This window comes from Chanodichthys erythropterus, chromosome 14 (genome assembly GCF_024489055.1).
Source record: "Chanodichthys erythropterus isolate Z2021 chromosome 14, ASM2448905v1, whole genome shotgun sequence".
Lineage (NCBI taxonomy): Eukaryota > Metazoa > Chordata > Actinopteri > Cypriniformes > Xenocyprididae > Chanodichthys > Chanodichthys erythropterus.
In genome coordinates this window covers 25,257,133-25,282,664 of record NC_090234.1, presented here as the reverse complement: position 1 = coordinate 25,282,664, position 25,532 = coordinate 25,257,133, and the positions used below count along the sequence as shown (strand labels likewise).

At 36.9% G+C, this 25,532-nt stretch overlaps 1 protein-coding gene and 1 long non-coding RNA gene across 2 annotated transcripts in view; one reads left to right on the top strand and one right to left on the bottom strand.

The window, feature by feature from the left end:
* tmem163a (transmembrane protein 163a) overlaps window positions 1–19,638 on the bottom strand; it is a 44,034-nt gene extending 24,396 nt beyond the window's left edge. The window contains exons 1-2 of the mRNA XM_067410438.1: window positions 19,386–19,638; window positions 12,632–12,751 (exon numbers count right to left, since the gene is read on the bottom strand). Coding sequence (XP_067266539.1) covers window positions 12,632–12,751; window positions 19,386–19,575 — 310 coding nt within the window. The 5' untranslated portion in view covers window positions 19,576–19,638. The remainder of the gene's footprint in view (window positions 1–12,631; window positions 12,752–19,385) is intronic.
* A 2,521-nt stretch (window positions 19,639–22,159) lies between these two features.
* Window positions 22,160–25,154, top strand: LOC137036052 (uncharacterized). The gene is made up of 5 exons (XR_010897133.1): window positions 22,160–22,320; window positions 22,953–23,109; window positions 23,259–23,310; window positions 23,417–23,454; window positions 24,315–25,154. It is a non-coding gene; the product is annotated as an uncharacterized lncRNA (long non-coding RNA).
* The last annotated feature ends 378 nt before the right edge of the window (window positions 25,155–25,532 follow it).

Below are 25,532 nucleotides of genomic sequence, written 5' to 3'. Positions count from 1 at the left end.
TTTTATATTAAACTTGCTTCCGTTATTGCGCAATACCACTGCGTAAACAGGCCAATGAAAACGATTATGTTAGGCAGATTCAACACGCAACAACCAATGTAAAAATTGCCGCTGGTAGGAATATTTTTCTAACCCAATCAGAGGAAGGTTACCATGATGTATTCTAGCCATTCAGAGGACTCTGTAGCTCTGCTGTAGCCTTGTAAAAGCTCACTGGCCTATAGTAAAAGACCGGCAGCCGGGTGTAATCAATAAGCGATCGGAGAATCAGCATCAGGTGGAGAAAGCAGAAAGCGATCGGAGTGTTACAGAGAGCGATCTGAGTATTAGCGAGCACAAAGAGATAAATTCGAGAGAGATATAGCATTATTACAGATTTGTTTTATTAAAATGGCAAGCAGTAAAAGATTTACGGCAGAACAAGCTCTGGAACAATTACTGGAAAGTGACGAGGAGAAATCTGGAGCAGACAGCTTTTACACCGATGGATAGGCCTCGCTTTGCTCACTTGCATGCCTAGGCTGTTTGTAAAAAAAAGTTAATTATTTAATTGTTCTTTACACATTTGATTAAACAATAACACATTTCTGTCAAGCAAAGAGTTTGAAAAATATATATATTTTTGTCCTATATTCTGTGATGTGTGATTTTCAGTAATGACAAAAATCTAATTTTCGTTTTTGAAATTCTCTAGTTTACTGTACATTTTCTTTCACTCATACTTCCTTTCTAAACACATTACATGCATGCTTATGGTAGCTTAGGGTCTTCTGAATCCATAGATACCAAACACAGGGTGTTCCATCTCCTTTACATATGATTTATAAGCCCAAATATAAAAATAGAGAAAACAGACCAAAAAGGGCTTAGTCCCAAAAATAAAAAAACGCCTAGGACTGTTTGTAAATAAAGTTAATTATTTAACTGTTCTTTACACATTTGATTGAACATTAACCCATTTCTGTCAAGAAAAGGGTTAGAAAAATATATTTTTGGGTCAAAAACTTTTCACTATTGTTATGTGAGGTAGGATTTTCAGTAATAAATGAGAAAAATCTCATTTTCGTTTTTGAAATTCTCTAGTTTATTGTACAATTTTTCACTCATACTTCCTTTATAAACATATTGCATGCATGCTTATTGTAGCTTAGGGTCTTCTGAAACCATTGATACCAAATACATGGTGGTCCATCATCATTACATATGGTTTATAAGCCGAAATGTAAAAATAGAGAAAACAGACCAAAAAGGGCTTAGTCCCCTAAGGGTTAATTCAAGCGGCTAATCTGTTCACTTGGACACTGAAAAAAATAATGCACTGCTTACGCCCTGTTTACGCTTGCGGCGTAAAACCGGCCTCAGGCAGCGCAATGTGTTGATAAGGTGAGAAGAACATTCAGTACGTGCAAAAAATGGGGTGTGACTTTAGGTGAAATGTGTTTCTGCACCGAAAATGTCACCAACCACGGTTCTTTTAAAGGTGATGTCGTGATGTCACATCTCAGTGATGATTCACAAGTGAAAGAGAGTGCCTAATGATTTACAAACAGCTGGGCTTATATGTGAGTAACTGAAGAGAGCAACATGGATAGCATTAGTTAAAGTACTCGCAATGCATCTGACGTGAAAATGTTCTCCTGAATGCTTGGTTGAACTTGATATAAGATGCCTGTCAGCAGGACAGGAATAAAGACAGACAGCTGGGAATAAAGTTCAACTGCAGTGAATAAATCTTCTCTGTCTTTTGGCACTGCGTACATGGATATAATCCATTGCAGTGTGAAACTAATAGCTGTAGTGCATGTCAGGACAAGGTTGATGAAGACAGTCCCAGTGTAAAGATACAGCACTCAAACAAGACCCAACAACCTCTTATTGAAGATGCTCTAATGGGGGATATTATATTTCACACACACTGTTTTTATAACCCTAATTAACTCTGACCAGCGCTGTATGTATCTGGAGAACTTGGCTTCAGTTGGCTAAATGACAGTTCAATTAAACAATGTTAAATATGGATCTGATGTTGCCTACAATCCCATTTGAAATGTGAAGTCATCATAAGATATTCAATCTTTGTAAGTAACAAAATTGAAATGGAATAAGACACTAATGAGGTTGAAAGTACGGTGACTGCTGCAGCGATACAGCACAACATGTTAGTTCACTAAAAAGGCTGAAACGACAAGCTAATGACTCACCATTATCTTTTCTCACATTCAGTGTTATTTTGGTACCAAGCAACATGGGTCCACACTGGAAGGGCTTAATTAAAAGGAAATCTCAGGGATCTACTTATTATTCCACATATTATGACTTGTACTAGAATACTGAATTTCCATGAGCGCCACATTCCTTCTTTGACATTAATGTTGTCTCATGTCAATGTTTTTTTTTTTTTTACTATAAGCCCAGTTCATGTAAAATATTAGTTTGTTATCTTAGATAACTTAGATTAACTTAGATTTTGAGTGATCTATTCTTTTTAAAAACTGCTTTCTGATTTTTACAGCTAATGTATGACACTAAAGGAAAAATAGACACAATAATTTGCATAAAAGGCAAATATTTTCTGAGCTCATTTGGCATTGAGCCACTGAAAAAATCCAGATTTAAATTGGGGTGTGTTGCTGATACTACTAGGCTATATGTTGCTATGCCCTTAACCATTACTACAAGCTACAACTTGGTTAAAGGGGTCATGAATTGAGAAATAATCTTTTCCTTGAGCTTTTGATATATATGAGGTCATCGTACTATAAGAATTTCCTGTAAGTTTTAGAACTCAAAACTTCCTTGTTAGTCCAATAAAAGCTTTTATTGACACCAGGCCTAGCGAACGACCTGGAATGTGATAGGTGAAACGCCGCCTCCACAGAAGAAATCAAAGCCTACTTCATCATTGCAACATTAGCCACGCCTACTGGTGTGTTAGTGAGATGAGGACAAAAATAACATTACCTTTCAAATGATCCTTATAATAGGAATATAGTTATTTTCAACAATGTGAATGTCTCAGTTGAGCTTTATTTATTTCGGTACATTTCCTGTGGATTCTTTGGTAAATCAATCGCATTTCTGCGCAGGTTTTGCGAACAGATTTTTCTGATATGAACTTGACAGTAATGCAACAACATGTAAGTAACTGTTAATTCTAATGCTTGATCTGATATGTAATGATTCATGTTCGGTCAGATGTTCTTTGTCTATGTATCAGTAAATCAAACCAGTGACTATGGGATGAAAATTATATAACTTCATCACTGTTTAAATAACAGATTAAGATAGCAATCAAAGAAAGCTCCCTTTGCAATCGCTGGAGCTGTCAATCAAACAGCACAAGTTTAACAGTGACTGAGTCCTGGATACGCGCCAAAACTCCACTTCTTTTCAGCGAATCTCTTAGTTATATCGCGTTTGCACTGTTAGTGACAATGAAAGCATTTGTTACTGAACAGAAATTGAGTTGCAATGAGGAGATCACTGCTTTCATGCGCTCAACAACATGTCTGTGATTAGCTACAGTGTTCATCTCTGCAACCTTTCATGTCACAATCTAAATATAATGCCATAGATCTAAATGTAATGCAGCACTTTTCACGTTGCTGTCTATGGGGGATCAGAAAAGCTCTCGGATTTCATCAAAAATATCTTCATTTGTGTTCTGAAGATAAAGCTTTGGAACGAAATGGGTGGGTATTTAATGACAAAATTTTTTCTTTGTTGGGTGAACTAACCCTTTAAGGTGGTTGAAATTAACTTGAGATGTTGCAAAATATTTAATATTCTAAAAATCATATAAAAGTGACATTGAATATAATTTTTTTTTTAACCAGAGCCAGAAAAGCATGTCTACCAGGAACAACGATAGCCTATATATTACAGGCACCATACCAAACCACTACTCATGACAATGACTGATAAAATATTTAGCTCTTTTGATGAAGGTGCATTGCATTGCAAAAAGTAATTTGGTGGTGGAGCTAATAAGACATGGAAATGTAGATAAATCTTGCTTAACACTCCATCAGCCATCTTATGGAAGTAAAGCTACCTGGCCAATGTTGAAGGCAGAAGCGTTTCATTGATAGCGTAAATCAATTACGCAGCATGATCGAAACAACTGCACAAATATTAAACAATGCATGACATCTGCAGGTTGATCATTTCTATCTAACTGCCAATGAAAATCATTGTTTAGCTTTAATCATTTTTAAAGGCTGCCACACATATCATATGTTAAGTGCATGATAATAAATCATTTTCTTGCTACTCAATTCAGATGAACTACTGAGCAAGACTGGAGTGGAGACTAATTTCCTTATGGGAAACATCATATATATAATTACACTGAATCTAAAATGAGCACATTAAGTAAGACTTAAAACTTTTTCACAGAAATTCTGCCCTAGATAAGAGTTTTCCAGCTCTCATTAAAATATATGAAAACAAATTAGACATTTAAGCAGAACAAGGGGCTTTATTCTTCTGTAGTGTATAGATGTCTAGCTTAAAGGATCAATTAAATCATGAAAAAATGTTTCAAATAATGTGTTAATTACAAAGAACATAGCATGATTTCAGATTTTTTATTTTTTTTTACTTGATACTTTCCTTAAAAGGTTTAACCAAAATAAAAACATTTCATAATTTACTCACACTCACAGTTTCTTTGGGATGTTCATAAGAGAAGTCTTGAAAAATATCTTTCTTTTGAGTCTTTTTAATGAATCACTGTTCCAATTCACTAAAACATTCTGAATTATTTTTTTACCAATTCAGTTCTCAAGGTCAGTTCATTGACCAATGATCCACAACGATCAATACAGCTCACAAGAAGATTATCAGTGAATAACAACAAGTCTGTTCATCACACAAAGCTGTTGTTGTAACATGTATGATCTGTTCTGGTTGAGTTTCATGGTGTTTTGGTTCTGTTTTCCCTGTTCCTGTTTGCCAGTGTGACCTAGGCTGTGTCTGAAACCATAGTGGGCATTATTAAGTGCACTTATTTAATCCCACAATACACCACAATAACAATTGTACAACGATATACGCTAAATGGCTAAAGAATAGCCATGGTGCACCATGATGGTCGCGGTGAATGAATTCCCGCATCTCGCCATAAGATGGCGCCCACAGCTGAATCATCCATCCATCCATCCATTTTCCAAACAACTGGTCCAAAGTGGGTACAGCATAATATCATACAGGAATAAAGAATTTTTTAATTGATTATTAAATTGTTTAATTAAGTTTTATACATGCTAGTATCCATGACAGAGTTCAAGATAAATCTTTTCATTACTACTAGAGCTGACAGTTTGCTACGTTTCAAATTATTATTAAACAGCAAATCATCACTAAAGCAGAGTTCAGACTGAACGATTTAAGCCCCGATTTTGGCTCGCCGACAGGTTGAGAAATAGCCGACAAATGCCCGAAATCACAGGCAAATCGGTGCACACGAGTGACAATCACGCAGTGTGAATGAGTAAAGACGCGATCTGAGAGAATCGCCGACGAGTCGCAGACGCCCGGGAGATATTTAGCATATTAAATAACTGGACCTGTCAGCGATTCAAAATCCTGCTGTGTGAAAAGTGACTGACAGCCAATGAGCAATGAGCAAGATACAGAGCAGCGGGGAGTTCGGGGAGGAGACCACAATATCAGCAAGCATGGCTTAGTTTCAGAAAGAGTTTCATATTCTTCTTTTCTTTTTCTTGTTTTCACTGCAAATCAGTGCACAGGCAATTCGTATTGCAAGCTTCTTGCGGGCTACCATTATAAATAATAATCCCAGTCTCACATGAGAACTCCGGTCTTACACTCGTGATATCATGTTGTTTCCTTGTCACATCTCGCGTATGTTTAGTTGTGAAATGTAGTTTGTGTGCCAGACAGAATTGTCGGCGATTCTTCCTATTGTAAAGTCATGCAGTGTGAAACCTTCTGTCCTTGATCCATCGTGCAGTGCGAACACAGCAGCGACTGAATGCTGGCCAAGATAGTCATGCAGTGTGAAACCTTCTGTCGCCGATCCATCGATTCGTGCAGTGTGAACACAACAGCGACTGAATTCTGGCCAAGATAGTCATGCAGTGTGAAAAGAACAGTGACCCGACTACTTTGAAAATCGTGCAGTCTGAACTCGGCTTAAGTCATCGGATTTTATCAGAAATATCTTAATTTTTGTTCCAAAGATGAATGAAAGTCTTACAGGTGTGGAACAACATGAGGGTAATTAATGACAGAATTTTCATTTTTGGGTGAACTAACCCTTTTACATTTGCTAAAATGTTCCACTAGAGCAGGTGTGTCCAAAGTCTGTCCTGGAGTGCCACTGTCCTGCAGAGTTTAGCTCCAACTTGCCTCAACACACCTGTCTGGAAGTTTCTAGTATGCCTAATTAGACCTTAATAAGCTGGTTCAGGTGTGTTTATTTGGGGTTGGAGCTAAACTCTGCAGGACAGTGGCCCTCCAGGACCGAGTTTGGAGACTAGAGAATATCTTGACTAGCACTGAATATAAAGTTAGTAGAGTGAGCAGCCAGTTCCTGCTGTAAGTCTCAAAAAAATCTCTGAGCTTTCAAATAAGATGCATTGCTTGAACATAGTTTTAATTTTATATTTTCCCATGAGTTACTGTAAGGATGTTTTCATATTCAGCAGCGTGTCATATGATTTCCCAATTCACTTGCATGAAATATCTGGAAAAATGGAAGTATTCAGGCCAAACCACAAAAACAATGCTGGGTGTTCTTCTTCTAAGAATCCAAAGACAGTCACAAGCCCCACACCACTGGCATCACAAGTCATGATGTCTGTTCAGTGAAGAAGGATTTTTTACAGTGAGAGTGTGACTGTATGATAAGAGTGACAGTGTAGTGACTGCTGCCACATGCCACATTATTATGTCTTACAAAACACAGACAAGTAAAACAAGCTGTTTCAGCAGGAGACATTCAGAATTACAGACTGCTCGTGAACAGATGAGCCATGGGTTTTACACAAATGAAGGCTACGGAGGCAGAGAAAATTGACTGATACAAATTGAAGACACAGTCGATATTGAATTTAAAACAGATTTAGTAGCTTTTGGGAAGTTCACAGGCTCCGACAACATAGTTACTATTGTCATGTTAAATGTCCAACAACCATATGCTTTATTGCTGAGGACAACTCGTGATTAACAGACTGTCTGCTTTGTATGGGTCAAATGCCAACTTCCTCTTCTCCATTAACCATCATATTACGAAATAATGATTACAAATAGACAGGGATGACATAATGATGTGCATATGTAAGTAGGGTGTCGTGTGTCTGTTTGTAAGGTGAAGGTGAATGATGGCTGTATTATAAATCGTAAAAGCTATGGGGATGAGTAATTGCTCTTCTCCTTCATTTCAGGGCCGTACAATAAATCTTCATCTCTCTGAGCTCACGTCTTTAGACAATTTCTTTGCCTGCGCATATTGACATATTGTTCCAAAGCAGCTTTACATAGAAAATGCCTTACAATCTTTAGTAATTGAGACAATGGCAAAAATTCTAAGAAAGAATTTACAAAGATGGTTAGAATGAAGAAGAGACCTTGGCAGAAACCAAGACTCAGCTGGGGGAGTCATTGCCCTATTAAATCTGTTTTATTTTTTCCAAATTCTGTTTTATTTTTTTCCAAATTCTGTTTGTTCCGTTTTAAATTTTTCTGGATTCCATTTTTTCCCATTTTTATTTTTTTTGTACTCTATTTTAATGGTTAAATTAAATTTTAATAATCAAAAAGCATGTCTAATTAATTTAAATAATGAAACTTATCCAGTTTACCAACAATTTATTAGAAGTTTAACAAAAAAATTAAATTTTTTAGGGCCCTATAATAAATGTTTTATTTTTTCCCTCATATTCTGTTTTATTTTGAGCAAATTCTTTTTCTGGATTCCATTCTAATGATTTAATTACATTTTAATAATCAAAAAGAATGTCTAATTAATTGAATTCTTAAAAAAAAAATGTATTAATTAAAAAATGTATTTTTATGAAATGTTTTGTTTTTACAGAAATTCTGTTGCGTATTTTAATTTATCTTTTAATCATGAAATTAAAATTTGTAAAACAAAGAGCTGCACAACAGAGCTTTACTGTTAAAATTAAAACATGAAAAAAAAAAACTGAGATTGTTCCTTAAAAATATAGTTTTAATAATTTATTATTATTATCATAGGTCTATTAGTGTTAGAATTATTATTACATTGAAACATATATAAATTCTACTGCACAATAGTAATATGTTTCCGTCAAGTTAAATCAAACTTTTATTTTGACATGTTACCAAGAGCTTTGAGTTTCTGTGTGTTTATGGTGTATGATGATAGATTTTCTCAAACGAAGTGGTAAAATGCTGATTAACTGACTCAGAGTGACTCTGGAGATGAATTTTTTTGTGTTCATGTCCACATATAGTGAGGCGACAGAGGATGAAAACACTGCGAGTGTCACATGTGCTTCAGTGTGTGTGTGTGTGGGTGTGTGTGCAGGCGCGGATTAATGCACAGGCTTGCCTAGGCTGCAGCCTAGAGGCCCCGGATTGGCCAGACTATTTTTTTTTAATCATTTTAAATTTACTTCAGCGCGAACAAAAAAAGACCCTCAATGGCCCATAAGAAAATAAATAAGTTATTTTGCATTCAGCTGCTGATCAAATCATGTCAATCATTTTCATTTACTGCTATTGCTAGACGGCATTTCGGCAAAATGTCCGAAAGAAATTACAATAGTGGAGCACAAAAAAATGGAAAATACAAAGGTTAAAAGAACAATGTGAACAAGATATACTGAAAAAAATCCCAAAATTGGCTTGATACTTAAAGGCATTGGATACATCAAGACAGAAGTGGTGAAGTCAGGCAGTTCGTGAGGGGGAGATCGTTAACGCCAGGAAATCTAAACATTCACCTATCGTTCATCAACCTCAAATATGGCTTATCACTTGAAACATGTAAGTAGTAGCTAATGTTAGCCTAGTCCTAGATAAATGTGCGCTATTATTAGGTGTATATCCAAGTGTTTGTGTGGAAAGCTTGCTCACTGCATGACATGGAGGCGCCGGTGCGATCACTTAAAATACTCATTTTGGTCATACAGATAAGAGTAAAACAAACTGTAAAGGGTCTACTTTTATTTCTGTAAACTCACAATAACAGAAAACGCTGTGCTTTTGTAAAATGAAAATAATGAGGATGCGTGTTCTGCCGTCTCTGTGAACTTGAGCACATAACAAACATGAACCGTACTTCCCACACAGACACAAGAAATATATCTATAGAAAGATTGAAATGTCTACTTTTAATCGAATCAATTCAACTGGAAAATACATATTCTCAGATTATGTAATCCGTATGAAACATGCATATAGGCGCGTCCACTACTGTGTGTATGACGAATCAGCATCGTAGTCTTCATCTTTGCAGCCGAAAACAGAAAACATTATCAATAAATTATTTAAATGTTTAGACAGTCTCTGTCTGTTTTTTCACTAAGTTACACATTCATAATAATTACGTTTGCCGGTGCGCTGTGGCAAGTTTTATGCGTGCGCTGATTAGGCTATGCATTATATATTGGTTATATAATATTATTATATATTATATATTATGATTTTCAATTTCCCATTTTACTTATGTGGTGTGTTGGTAAATTTTTTACTGTGGTGGTCCACCAGTTGAAGGAATGTAGAAGAAAAACTGTAGTATTGGCTGTCTCAATGTGTGTGTATGCCAGTTAACCTTATTTGCGTGTGGACCATGTATGGCACTAAATACATTTTTCCAGTAAAGCATAATGATTAAGTGGGGGCCTCACACAAAGATCAGCCTAGGGGCCCCTGACCACCTTAATCCACCCCTGTGTGTGTGCGCGCGTGTGTGTGTATGAGGTAAATGAAACCGCGCTTCTGTGCCATTAATTTCAGAGACACACAGACATGCAGAATTCATATTTAAATAGTCTTTTTTGCGGTTTAATATTCACAGATACTAGTCTATATCATGATTTGATTTAAGTGTACTGACCTGCTTTTTATTCATTCATCAAAAATTTGACAGATTCTATATTGTGTTTCTAAAAGCACTGCATAAATATGATATATAAAGCACATTCATTCTAATGATAAAATGCATTGAAAAGGCCTCTCCATCCTAGTGCTTACTAAATCAATGGTGTGAAGACAGAAAAAGCATCAAAGAAACAAAATCTTCACATCAACTGTAGGTGTCAGAGAGCTTCAACATTTTGAATGAGTATCTGCAGCACATATGTTACACCTTTAAAATGAGCAACATTCCTGGACTGCACGTTGCCTCAATCTTATGACCAGTTAAGCCCCAAATATGTTGAACCCACTGAGATGGACCCACCTACTAAATTACAAAGGCAGCTAATGTGTGTGAAAACTGTACACATGATATTATAATTAAATCATTCATACAAAATAAGTTAACAGCATGTTTTTTTCTACCTAACATCAGAATTTTTCATAATAATTAGTTTCAATGCAGCTTTACAGAGTATATAGAGTCATACAAACTAAAAGCAACAGAGGCAAGAAAAAACATTAGAAAGAAACAATGCAAACTATTATTACAAAAAAAGGAGAGATGAATACTAAGGGCCCTATTTTAACGATTTAAGTGCATAGTCTAAAGTGCACGGCACATGTAGGCTCTAAAGTCTAAAGTACGCTCATGGCGGATTCGCTATTTAGATGGTAGAATTTGCAAGCATAAAAACTGAAAGCTTCTCTAGCGAGGAAACGGATCTGCTCATGCATTAAAGCGTGCGAGCAGACCATATACGGGACAACCCAGATTCCACCAAAGCATTTTTATCTTTATGCACACAATAATAATCTTTTACATTGTAATCCTTTAATTTGTAATATTTGGCATGTTTGTGTGCTGCTGCACGTCCCTGTGTGTGTAATAACACACGTGTTGTGCACCTTCATATAGGCACATATTACTAACGCACTCTTTAAATAACAAAACAAATATTGTGCCATTGACTTTAGACCAGGTTTCAATTGGTCAATAGCGCAGTCTATTTCAGTTGCCTCAAAATAGCAACATGCCAACAATGCACCTGAACACACCTTGTTTTCAGACCAGCACGCCCATGGATGCACAAATAGGTGCAAATGCATTTGCTATTTAAACAACATGGCGTTTGAAATTGATAACTGCATCGGGCTGAAACTAGCAAAAAACACTTGCGTTGCGCCTGCTGTCGCATTGCGCCATGTGTATAATAGGGCCCTAAGAAATAAAGAGTGAAAAATTACAAAACTTTGTGCAATTGTGCATATTAGGTTTTTATATATAATGTTTACAACACAAAGTGAAATTTCTTAAAAAGAAAGCCAAGCAATGTTGTGCCACAGCATGGGAAATTGAATCTCTGAATGGTTTACTAGTTGTCTCTATGAGACATCGGATCAATTACACACATCAGCTTTAAATAGCAGCAGAGGTGCTGCTGTCTTCATTTAAAGTTTTCACCTGACAAAACTGTCTTCTGCAACACTGCTGAAACATAAGTAGGCAAAACATATATATATATATATATATATATATATATATATGTTATATTGGCAAAATAAAATTTGTTCATAAATTTGATACAGTTTTGAATAATTTATGATGAATTTCATTTTTGAATGTTTGCCCACTATGTGGTAGGTTTAACAGAAACTTTATATGCTATATCATTACAGTTGTTCAGTTACTTTATTGTATATTATATATTTTTTTATTATATACTATTTTATTTTATTTGTTTGTTTGTTTATATACTCATATAACTGTGTCTGTTTTCTACCTGACCAGAAAAAAACAAATATGTGTTTAGTTCTACTATGGCAGGAAACACGTACATTACACTAAATCTTTATCATGAAAATATTTATCTTCATTTATCAAGAGGAGAGTTTTCATTCATTACTTGTTACAACAATGACCTACACAGATCATATACTACTTCACATGGATTACCACTAACATGATCAATATACAGTAATGGAATACAAGTTTTCTGTAATTAATTACCAAAACACATCCCAACTACTAGGAAAACCTAAAACATTTAAGAACTATAACTCAGCTGTGCCAACAATTCTTACTGCCTATCCTGGCCACAGTAGTCAGTTCTGTACTATACTTGAATTTACTGAAGACTGGCTCTGCCAGCTCTAGTCTCAACTAGCTGCCCATCCTGATGGATGTCTCACATAGCCAGGGCTTTGACTCAACAGCATAAGGTCCGGTCCACATTGCAGCTTATTTTGGCCAAGAACGGCCCACTTAGATTCCACTTAATTTTGGGGCATCACTGCGAACAGTTGTACAGAAAATGTATAATAAGAATAATCATAATTTAGTCAGCTAATCAGACTGGAGTTTGCCAGACTGAGAAAGTAGTATTTTATATATTAGTCTTGTGTGCAATATGTATCAGACAGTTGGTGAACAGACTGTGGGCAGTCTGTAGGTGATTGAGACTAGCTCTAACTGAAACTAGCTGAACATCCTGAAGGCTGCCTGCCACAGCCAGAAAAAGCATCACCATGAACTTACTGAAACCTGCCACAGCCAGGATGAGCGTCACCACAATGGAAATCCAGGACACCCACAGAGCTTTCTTCCTGTAACTCTGAGCCTCATGAGGCTTCAGGCGCATGCTGCTCTCCAAGAGACCTGTCAACAGAGTAAATAAAACACTGGTTAAAGGCCATTATACAATTAAATTAAGTGCACTATAGGAGAACAAACAACAGGGGCTGATTATTTACTCACTGGACCATGACAGGCATTGAGCCTGGAGAGAGAGATATTAAAGAGCAGAAATGAATCTGCACTGTCACAGGGGCAATGGCTCTGTGTTTAATTAGCAGAGCAAAATGGTTTCAACAAGATTTAGATGCCACTAATAAATTCAGTTTATTGTGTATCAAGTCACAAATGATATGACTTTAAATGCTGTTTGCAAAGAGCCCTGCGAGATCTTTAGCTAGTGGAGGATGAAGCAGCGATGAAAGCCTGTTTCCACCTCAGAGTAAAAAAAACATATTAAAAGGAATTTATGACTTCATATTATACAATGTGCACTAGCGTTCAAAAGTACAAACCCGATTCCAAAAAAGTTGGGACACTGTACAAATTGTGAATAAAAACAGAATGCAATGATGTGGAAGTTTCAAATTTCAATATTTTATTCAGAATACAACATAGATAACATATCAAATGTTTAAACTGAGAAAATGTATAATTTTAAGGGAAAAATAAGTTGATTTTAAATTTAATGGCATCAACACATCTCAAAAAAGTTGGGACATGGCCATGTTTACCACTGTGTGGCATCCCCTCTTCTTTTTATAACAGTCTGCAAACGTCTGGGGACTGAGGAGACAAGATGCTCAAGTTTAGGAATAGGAATGTTGTCCCATTCTTGTCTAATACAGGTTTCTAGTTGCTCAACTGTCTTAGGTCTTCTTTGTCGCATCTTCCTCTTTATGATGTGCCAAATGTTTTCTATGGGTGAAAGATCTGGACTGCAGGCTGGCCATTTCAGTACCCAGATCCTTCTTCTATGCAGCCATGATGTTGTAATTGATGCAGTATGTGGTCTGGCATTGTCATGTTGGAAAATGCAAGGTCCTCCCTGAAAGAGACAACGTCTGGATGGGAGCATATGTTGTTCTAGAACTTGGATATACCTTTCAGCATTGATGGTGCCTTTCCAGATGTGTAAGCTGCCCATGCCACACACACTCATGCAACCCCATACCATCAGAGATGCAGGCTTCTGAACTGAGCACTGATAATTACTTGGGTTGTTCTTGTCCTCTTTAGTCCGGATGATGTGGCGTCCCAGTTTTCCAAAAAGAACTTCAAATTTTGATTCGTCTGACCAAAGAACAGTTTTCCACTTTGCCACATTCCATTTTAAATGAGCCTTGGCCCAGAGAAAACGCCTGCACTTCTGGATCATGTTTAGATATGGCTTCTTTTTTGACCTATAGAGTTTTAGCCGGCAACAGCGAATAGGACGGTGGATTGTGTTCACCGACTATGTTTTCTGGAAGTATTCCTGAACCCATGTTGTGATTTCCATTACAGTAGCATTCCTGTATGTGATGCAGTGACGTCTAAGGGCCCGAAGATCATATATATATATATATATATATATATATTTTTTTTTTTTTTTTTTTTTATCTTACTAAACCAAAACTTCTGAACGAAAATATAATTTTATATCTCACTTTGACTTTATGAGATAAAGTCACGCTCTGAAATATAAAGTCGCAATTAAGAGAAAGAAAGTGACATTCTTTCTTAATTTTAAACTTCGGCTCACAATTACCTTTTTATTTATTTATTTATTTATTTTTTGCTCTGAGGCAGAAACAGGCTTCCACAAACACCAGCATAACTTACAAGCTGATAGGTCTCCATCTCATCTAGGACATGCAGATTCCAAATGATGGTTTGTGCGAGACAATACATCTGTGTCCCTCAGCAGTCTTTATCAGGGCATTATTAAAGATAAATTCTACACCACAGGTCACAAATTTAATCAGTGAGTGTAATTATGAATAAGAATGAGAGAAGCCACAGAACCTCTTGACTGTCTATTGTTAAGCGACCAAGCAATGTTTATATTGTGCTGTGTTTGCTAAAGAGGTAAAACTCAAATATGCCTTTGTCATCTGTTCAAAATGAATGGCAGCTATGTCATTGTGACAGTGGGAGGCTGTGTATATCTTCCCCCATGTACACCGAACTGATCTGTCAGCCCATGGAAGTCACATGCTGAGGGTTATGAGCACAGAGTCAATAGGTGGTCAGTCAGTGTGATTGTAAGAGCTGAAAAACAGATCTGGGGAATGTGGCCACTCACATGATTTATTTCATCAGTAAGGATCGGGAGCATGTGTTGCACTCGCACAAATGTAACTCATAAGTTCAAAACTATTATTTCCAAACCAAAAACACACTCCAGTCAAGCTGAACTTTGTCCAGATCTATTACCACACAAACCTTTACACACAATACATTTCCTCAGTTTGTACTTTCACATCATGCAAACTCCAGATTATAGGCACATACAATGAGCTGAAACTCAATGTAAAGGGCCTGCCCCCACTCCATCCGTCTGCTAATCATGTGGAAGCAGGACATCCACATGACCCAGCATTTCTTCCATGCTTAATAGGGTTTGCATGAAAGAGAGAGAAACATTCCTCTTAATGGCTTAAAGGACATCGGCTAAAAGATTTGCTTTTTCTTCAACTTGTAGGAAAAGCTGTAAGTGGAATTAAGCCATTTCAGAATTAATGATGTAACTTAGAAAAACAGGATATGCTTCCCTTTAAAAACATATGCATCATGTCTGACAACAGGGCAGTGTTCAAATTCAATGAACAAATATGAAGAAATCCATATTATTTTAGTTTAATAAGCAACTGTGACCCCCTTTTATATAACTGCAGTTAAGTAGAAAAAAATTGAACATTTTCATAAAAAGTAGGCCTATAAGACAGTAAGTGCCAACAATTCTGACTGCCAACTGGCCATGGTGGCTTAAAGTCTATACTTGCTTTATGTGTGCAAAGAATTTACTGAAGGCTGCCAATGCGAGCTCTAAACTAGCTGTCCATCCTGATGGCTGCCACTGCCAGTTCAAGTTACTCTTGAGCAAACAGATCTCTGACTAAATTACAAAGTTTGGTCAGAATTGCAGCTTAGACAGGAAGAGACTGTTTGAGTGACATGTAAAGTGAACAACCACAGGTTGTATTAAATAATTATATCACAGCAGTAGACCATATATATATATATATATATATATATATATATATATATATATATATATATATATATATATATATATATATACTATATTGCCAAAAGTTTTGGGACGTCTGCATTTATGTGCACATGAACTGTAATGACATTCCATTCTTAATCCGTAGGGTTTAAAATGGAGTTGGCCCACCCTTTGCAGCTATAACAGTGTGTTTATGGACCATTGGGTCTCATTTATGAAACATTCGTAAATATACGAGTAAATATGTGAGTGATTTGCGCGTAAACAGACTTTCCCGAAAACTCTCCTCCTGATTCACAAATACTACGTAAACGTCAGAAGTGATAGTGAAATGTGTGTGTGTGTTAATGAATTCCAATCAGTCGTAAATGGGACGCGCGTGCATGGGCCTCGTAATTCCTGCAGTTACAAGATTCTAGCTTGTAAAAAGCGTTCACGTCCTCGTAGAGTTCGTAATTACAGTTTGTAAGCTGGGAGTTTTCTGAAAGCTCCCACATGTAACATGTGGCCACTATACCACCTGACCGTTGTAAATTGATTTATTAGGCGTTGATAGTGGTGCCATGGAAACGCATCATTTCCAGTCCATGGACCAAAAGGACGTGAACAGCTCCAAATATAATGTCATTTCAAGATAGCGGTAAATACAAGGTGACGTGAACGCATCTTATTACTGGCTCTCACAACAAAAGTAAAAAGAAAAAACGTATGTGATTACTATATATAATATTTTTTTCAAAATGCTATAAATATGTACCTTATTAAGGTGAATTAAAATGCAGCCTTATTAATGAGCAAAACGTTCGGATGTTAAACGCACTATTTATGCATGACTGGGAGCAGGTGTAGATTTCTTTCGTACCAACTAACATTTGGAAAATACGAACATTTTAATGAATCCAAAAATTTACGCCAGAACCACTTTACACACGATTTACACAAAAATTCGTTCTGCTCTTGTTTCATGAATGAGACCCATTGTGTTTATGGACCATTCTTCTAGAAGCACATTTGTGAGGTCAGGCACTGATGTTGGTGAGAAGGCCTGGCTCGCAGTCTCTAATTCATCCCAAAGGTGTTCTATCACTTTGAGGTCAGGCCAGACAAGTTCCTCCACACCAAACTCGCTCATCCATGTCTTTATGAACCTTGCTTTGTGCACTGGTGTGCAGTCATGTTGGAAAAGAAAGGGGCCATCCCCAAACTGTTCCCACAAAGTTGGGAGCATAAAATTGTCCTTGAATATTGCAATGAATATTGTCTTGATATGCTGAAGCATTAAGAGTTCTTTTCACTGGAAATAAGGGGCCAAGCCCAACCCCTGAAAAACAACCCCACATCATAATCCCCCCTCCACCAAACTTTACACTTGGCACAATGCAGTCAGGCAAATACCGTTCTCCTGGCAACCGCCAAACCCAGACTCGTCCATCGGATTGCCAGACAGAGAAGTGTGATTCGTCACTCCAGAGAACACGTCTCCACAGCTCTATAGTCCAGTGACGGCGACCACTGCATCTGATGCTTTGCATTGCACTTGGTGATGTAAGGTTTGGATGCAGCTGCTCGGCCATGGAAACCCATTCCATGAAGCTCTCTACACACTGTTCCTGAGCTAATCTGAAGGCCACATGAAGTTTGGAGGTCTGTAGCTATTGACTCTGCAGAAAGTTGGTGACTTCTGTGTACTGTGCGCCTCAGCACGCGCTGACCCCGCTCTGTGATTTTACGTGGCCTACCACTTCGTGGCTGAGTTGCTGTTGTTCCCAATTGCTTCCACTTTGTGATACCACTAACAGTTGACTGTGGAATATTTATTAGTGAGGAAATTTCATGGATGGACTTATTGCACAGCTGGCAACCTATCACGGTACCAAGCTTGAATTCACTGAGCTCCTGAGAGCGACCCATTCTTTCACAAATGTTTGTAGAAGCAGTCTGCATGCCTAGGTGCTTGATTTTATACCTCTGTGGCCATGAAAGTGATTGAACACCTGAATTCAATGGAGGGGTGTCCTAATACTTTTGGCAATATAGTGTATATATAGAAAAAGATAGAGAGAGAGAGCTGAACAACAACAGACTGCTACTTTTAACTAAAATTCCTTTTTTTTGCTTCTTCGTTAATTTTCTTAGACTTCTTAGTCACATTCTAATGCCCTCACAATTTCACCGGTGGAGGTCTTATGAATAATTCAGCGGCTCAAACTCATTGCACAGGGGGGTGCTACAGCATACAGCAACACTCAGATCCTGCAGGTGCAGAGACTAATGCTGCTTCTAAGAGTGGAAGTGCTGATATGAGATATGATGCACCTCTGAAGAGCTTCACTTGATGTGCGAGTCAGCCATAGGTTGAGTTTGAGTATAGCAGAAACAAAGACTATAGCAGGACCCTAACCAACATAGATGGCCAGATCATAAACTATAACGTTTGTTCCTCCCAAATCTTGAAAAAGTGGTTTGAGCCTGTTGCAATAACTTGCAGGTTAGCAAAAGCACTTCATACTGAAAAAAACATACATTTGACTGAAAAAAAAAAAAACTTTTTGTACAAAATTAGAATTCATGGAGATTTAATAAAAAATCCAAATAGCCTACAATTAATTAATTCATTTGATCAACTTTTGATTTTTATTCTGTCACAAACAACCATTAAAATTATATAACCACTTCACTGTCAAAACACACAATAAAGAAGAGTACGAAGCAGGTGTGAGGACATTAAATAAACTTCATATAAAGTGATAATGCTTTGCTGTAGCTACTGCTCTTCATATATATATATATATATATATATATATATATATATATATATATATATATATATATATATATATATATATATATATATATATATAATTATTAAAATTATTATATGTACGCTAAATGACATAATGACATCTTTCGAACTGCAATAACTGAGAAAATCACATCGTGACGTAATATGCATGCCGAGCCACGTCACTACTGACAATCCTGACAAAAACATAGAGTTAAGAAAGTTTATGATAATAGCATAATGAACGAAATTGATGCGATACATGAAAATGTTCAAACTTTAAATTTAGGCTGCCGCTTTGTGCTGTATCACAGACTCAACGCGACATACAGAGCGCGACAGGACAAACTGAATTGAGAAAAAAAGAAGTTTATCCACTGAAATAGACAGAACATGTCCATCTATTCACTTAAAAGCTATTTAGTTTAAATATATTTTGTTAAACAATAGCCTACTCTTGAACGCGCAAACAAAGGAGGTTTAATCTCGGGTCTTTTTCTTAACTTAAACTGTGATTGTTTTGTGCTCACCTGAATTATTAATAGCTTCAAGAACGTCTGCGTGCCTCTTTGGACCGCAACCTTTGCGAGCCTCCATTCACATCACATCCCTTATAAATTCTACTTTAAAGAATATCATTGTCTTATAAATGCATTTCTGAAATAACTCTAGAAAAGTACAGCTTGTTCTGTTGTATATTAAAAAGATGATGCCTTTACCTTGGCCCTCAACGCTATCTGTAATTTTCATCTCCTGGTCCCGGTCCATATTGAAAGGATCGCCCTGGCTCCCTCTTTTGGGTAGGTTCGGATCCTGGGCAGCGGCGCATTGTCCGTTTCGCAAAGCCGACGGGTCCACAATAGTCGGATTGGGAACAGAGCATGGATCAGAAGTCGTACTGTCTGTCATGTTTGTTTGCTTTTTCTCTTTTTTGAAATCAGATGAAGCCCTCAATAAATGATCTCACGTCGAAATGCGACGCGCAGCCATCCAGTGGCAGCATTAAGGGTAACGGAGCAGAGATGCGGAGATAAACGCAATCTGCCCAGCATCAGCAACGGACCCCCACCCCACCCTACCCTCCCACCGAGAACAACTCCAATCCGAGCGTAAGAACTGCAGCCACCCAACTGTAATTTGACATGGAGATAGTTTGCCGCTCTCTATAGTTTCAACATCTTGACTAGATCTAATCTTAGAGGCGATGCAGCTCAGTAGATCACCCTTCAGATCTGAGAAACGGTTTTATTAGTTTCATAGCCTATGACAAAGTCATAGTTGCCACAAACAGCCATCTCCAACCTTGATTTAGCTAGATAATGTTTGTATTAGTTGTGTTTGTAAGCAATCACACCAGAACATAGATTTAGTAGCCTAATGTGATAGCCTATTGCTTTATATGTCTACATAAGTGACCATTTTAATAACTTAAGTTTCGGACAAAAATGGCCAGTTAAAGTGCGTCACATCACATTTACCGTTGTTCGTCACATTTTTGCGGACGAAATCCTGTTATTTCAATGGAGTGTGGATGAACAATTTTCCCCATTTCGATTTTGCAATGAGTTCGAGTTGGTCAGGCATTTGCCGCGGTAACCAGCAGAAATCTGGTTTTAAAGTGACTTATGTGCAGGGTTGCCAGGTTTGCACAACAAAACCCGCACAATTGCTCCTCAAAACTAGCCCAATGGCATTTCAAGGTGGTCCCACAGTAAAAAAAAATCGCATTCCGGAGGGTAAAATTCACGGTTTTGACGGGGCTCCCCTGGTCAAATTCGCATTCACGCGGACATGAAAAACAACCCACGGCAACAGTGTGAAAGTAGCCCATTTCCGGGGGAAAACTGCGGACTTGGCAATGCTGTTTAATTCTGTGTGCTGTGCTTCATACATCTCTACACTATTGACAATGGACTTTTTAGTGTTGCCAAGTCCACGGTTTTCCTGTGGAATTGGGCTACTTTTACACCATTGCGCGGGTCGTTTTTCATGTCCGCGGGTTGAAACGACCCACATAACATGATAATTAGCCTCTGGAATGCAAATTTTACTAGATGAACCGCGCCAAAAACGTGGACTTTTCTCCCCGGAACGCGATTTTTATCGAGAGAGTCCCCATGAAACGCGATTGGAGTTTTGAGTAGGGGTTTGTTGTGAAACCTGGCAACCTTTTTCCCGCTAAATTTTGCTGCATTTGTGTTTCTCCGCTAACGAAAGCTCCAAAAGAAATCCAAAAAGAATGTCAAGCGCCCGGCTGTGCACGTAACAAAGCAGGGTCAAGTGGAACTGAGCGACAGTAACATTCCCTCCCTGTCCATTTTTTTACATTCTATGGCCCAAACCTTTCAGCAGGACATCCTGGAGTTGTAGACCGATGACGTTCTAGATTAAATCGAATATGCATGATTTTCCTAAAACCGGTAAAGGTAGGTTAAATGTTTTTCAACGGCTCTGAGTAGGGTTGGTAGGATTTCAAGATTTTTCTATAGCATTGTGAGCAGGTGGTAGGCTAATCAACACTGTGATTAACACGAGTAATGAAATGTTGCGGCACGTAGCTTGATCCAGTCCGGGTTTCCATTTCCTCATTAGTAGAAACCCGCTCTGGACTGGTTCAAGTGGAAAACAGACGTTAGCTCTCGAGCTCCCTCTATGGTGAGATAAACACGCTCTAAACTGCAGGAACAAATAGCACACAACTTCGCTTCCATTCACGATATAAAACCTACTCCTACGTCAAAAACGCGCTGTTTGCGTTCAATCAACAATACAATATAAATAAATAAATAAACAACGAATGTCATAGACATTGCGAATTTAAAATGCCGTTTGAACACAGCGGAAGGAGACGAAAGTAGTTCCAAAGGAAAGCAACCGTTTTTATGAGGCCGTTAGTGATGTCACTTCATCACGGGTTTTGGTTTTTTAGGGAATTGACCGTTCGCAAAGACCCGCCCACTTTAGTTACTGTGCTATGTCCGACGAGCCATGCCGATCTCTCGCCACACATCATGTCCTCACGCAGTGAAAAATACATAGCAGAACCGATCATCTCTTCCTACTAGTTCATTTATAGCATCAAATAATGTTGTTATAATCGCGGAAAGATGTCAGTACACACCTTTGTTTCAATTTCAAGTCCACCTATGTTAATCTGCTAACTCCCCTGACTGCTTTGACGGACAAAATGGCGGATTCGGCGTTATGATTGGTTAGATCGCCTGTCAGTCAAACTCCTGGCGAAGGGTCAAATGAAATGTCCCATATGTTTTTTTCCAAACGAAAATACATTACATAGATTTAACCAAAGTTGCTTTTGATTTTAAAAATAGATTTCTTAAATGGTTGAGGTTTTCAAAGTCAGCTATGTTATTTTGCGATATTTTTAAACTCAGTATGCTAAACATTACTAATTAGTAGGCTATTACTGTGGCAATAAATAGATGACACTTTGTTCAACTATTTTTTTAACAGCAAGAATACTCAATAATAACCAACTGCAGAACCGCAGAACCATACGTCATGACAGTCTGAGGACGACAGCGCCAGACTAACAGCCTGAGGGCGGAAGTGGGCGGAGTAATAGTCTCACGTTGGATGTGGGCGGAGTTGACGACAAACAAGCAAACAATCATGGCGGAAGAAGCGAACACGGTAAAAAGTTTCTTTGTGTTGTGCTTTTAATCGATCACGTTTATGTGTTGTGTATTTATTCGATCGTTAACACTTAACATGACTCAGATATTTTGTAAATGGGCTTCAAAGTCACTTTATCACGTCTTTTGATATTTTACAAATCGTCTCACGTTGCTTGCGCCCAGGTGAATAAATACTATAGTCATTTATAGTAAATACTATAGTGTTTTTGAACCATACTATAGTACTATAAATACTTGAATTAATTTATTGTGGTAATTCTATAGTTGCTGTGATAATATGGCAGCTATAATAATATAAACAAATTACTTTACCCAATATTGTACTAAGTTTTCTACAATTTTAGGGTATATTATACTACAATATACACTACAGTTTACTGTAGTAAAAACTAAAGTATACTATTTATACTAGTTTATCAGTTCACTATAGTTAATATTATAGTATTATGTAGCATTCATTAGTGTTGTAAATACAGTATGGTTCAAAAACACTATAGTATTTACTATAGTATTTTTTCACCTGGGTGTTTACATATTCATGGTTTGTTATTTTACTTGTTGTTGGTACTGTATTTTATTTAATTGGTTACATTTTACAATACTGATCAGTGTTTTTGTGGATTTTAGAGGCATATTAGTATCGGGAGATGCTCCGCTTTACTTCATTTACAGCGATGCAAAACGTGCTGCAACAACTTCCACTGCCCAGTGCTCTTAAACCGACCAGACGGCACAGGTTGAATGCACAGCTTCAAATTCACTTAAAAAACTGTCGTTCATGGAGGTATGAACGTTTCTTTTGTATTCTGAATTTAAAATGTTGTTTTTGCAATGAAGTAAGTAGTAATTTTGACTTTAGAAGAATGAAACTTGTTTCTTTTATGCAATTTTTATGGTTATATATCTAAGTTTTTCTTTGATTTTGCAATGCAGTAAATTGACAAGCAGAATCACCCCAGAACAAGAGAAGCTGATCAAAAACAAGGTTAGTTTTATAAGACTTTCATAAACACATAAGCTACTTATACAGATGGTGTGTTATATCTGTCACATCTTTTCAGGAATAACTTAATAATATTCTATTGTTTTAGAAACAGTTGACCGGCTGTGTGGGATCTTCATGTTAATGGTAAGCAAAAAAAAAGGAAAAGTTAAAAGTTTTTAAAAATGTATGAACTTCTCTTTTCATTAGAATGAAAAACATATATGAGGGCTTTTCATACTTTAAATAGTTAACCCTGGGTGATTGTTAACCCCAGGTAAACAGAATCCTGGGTTATCTTGATTCACGTTTCACACTGATCATCATTTACCTGAGGTTAACAATTAATCCTGAGTATTCATATGCACTGTACATTACTAAACCCTGGTTAACATCCTTATTTGCAGTGTCAGTGTCACTGATTGGATGAACAAAGCACACAATATGTTTTCATAAATGCTTAGGCATTGCACATCCTCATTACATATAGTCAACTTCCTCATTACATATAGATCAAGTTTATCCTGAATGAACATTTCAGACTATAAAAGAATTAAACAGTATTTTCTGCTCTGCAATTGTTGCATTTTCTGTCAGCATTTGTTTTTTTTTTTTCTTTCCAATGCTGAATTTTCTATTTATATACAATGCACAGTGTTTCTGTGACTGTCAAAAGCATGTAAATATACAAGCAATATGTGGAGCGTTACTTTACCCACGGTTAAAAGTGGTGTTTAGGACGACGATAACCCGGGGTTAAATGTAGCGTGAAAAGCCATGTGAATTGCTTGCCTTTTAAAAAAAAAAAAAAAAAATTATACTGAACATAACTGATTAATTTCATTGGTGACAGAGTATGATTTAAGTCTTCAATATATAAACATGAGAAAAACAGAATGTCAAAACTTTATTATACATGCTGTGCTGCATCCTGACTACAACACAAAGTGTTGTTAAATACACTTTTAACATCTCATCCCATTTGTTTATACCCTTCTCTCATGAAGGAACCACGGATCACAGAAGACTTCTGCGCTGCACAACAATCAAAGGTCTTTACGGGTTTAGTGGAAGAGCTGTGCTTTCTGATATTGAAAGAAAAAGACCAGGAACAACAATTTTTTACAGGCTGAAACAGATGATGACAGACAACTGGCCAAAGAGCCTTTAGTGTTTTGCTTTCAAATTAAGGATGATATGGACATTTTACAAAAAAAGTTTATTTTTTTAGATTTAATTTGTCATCATGTACCTGCTGTTCAATCTACACTCAATTTGGTTTGATTTTGTATTTTTTTAGAGCAAAGCACAGCTAGTGGCTATATAATGCTTTTGCTCTTACATTTTAGTACATTTTATTAAAATTAAATAAATATCTTTTGTTTTTGGGTTTGATGGATCTGAATGTGTTTAATTCATGCATTCTAGTGTACAACCGTGTAATGCGTATTATATATTATGAAAAACAATGATTCATTCTGAAATGCTTAAGTAAAATATTTTATGACAAATTAATAAATGTTTATCGATTTTAGTGTTTAAGCTTTGTTGTGTTCAATTTATATTCAGTTAATCATTTAAGACATAAAACAAATTTATGAACTTTTAAAATATTAAAAGGTTACAAGGGGATTTTAATACACACATAGGCTATATATATATATCTTAACGTGATTGTGTATATGATTAAGCTATTAACACAATGTGAATCTATATCTATAATTTCAGTTAGATCGTTTTAATACAATATTTCACATTAACATGGTTTTAAACTTTAAAATGCTCCAAATGGAGCGATGCCTACGGAGATAAATTGGCTCCGCCCACTTCCGCCCTCAGGCTGTTAGTCTGGCACTGTCGTCCTCAGACTGTCATGACGTATGGTTCTGTGGTTCTGCAGTTAGTCCTATCTCAGAATACTAGATAAATGCCAGTGGCGTCTGACGTACTACCTCCAGTAACCGCTAGAGGACACTGGTGTGCAGGATGGAAAGTTATTAGTTATTAGATGAGGCAGGGCAAATATTTTCTTAATTCATCGAAACAGACATGAAAATAGTTCTTGCAGACAGCAGCCTCTCCTTATAATTTTTTAACCATATTTTTATGTTTGTTTGTTTGTTTGTTTGTTTTAACCATTTATATTTTATGTAAAAGTTTGCCTTAGCATGTATTGCATACATTTCAAACACATGAATTTGTTCAGACAATTCATAAAATACAGG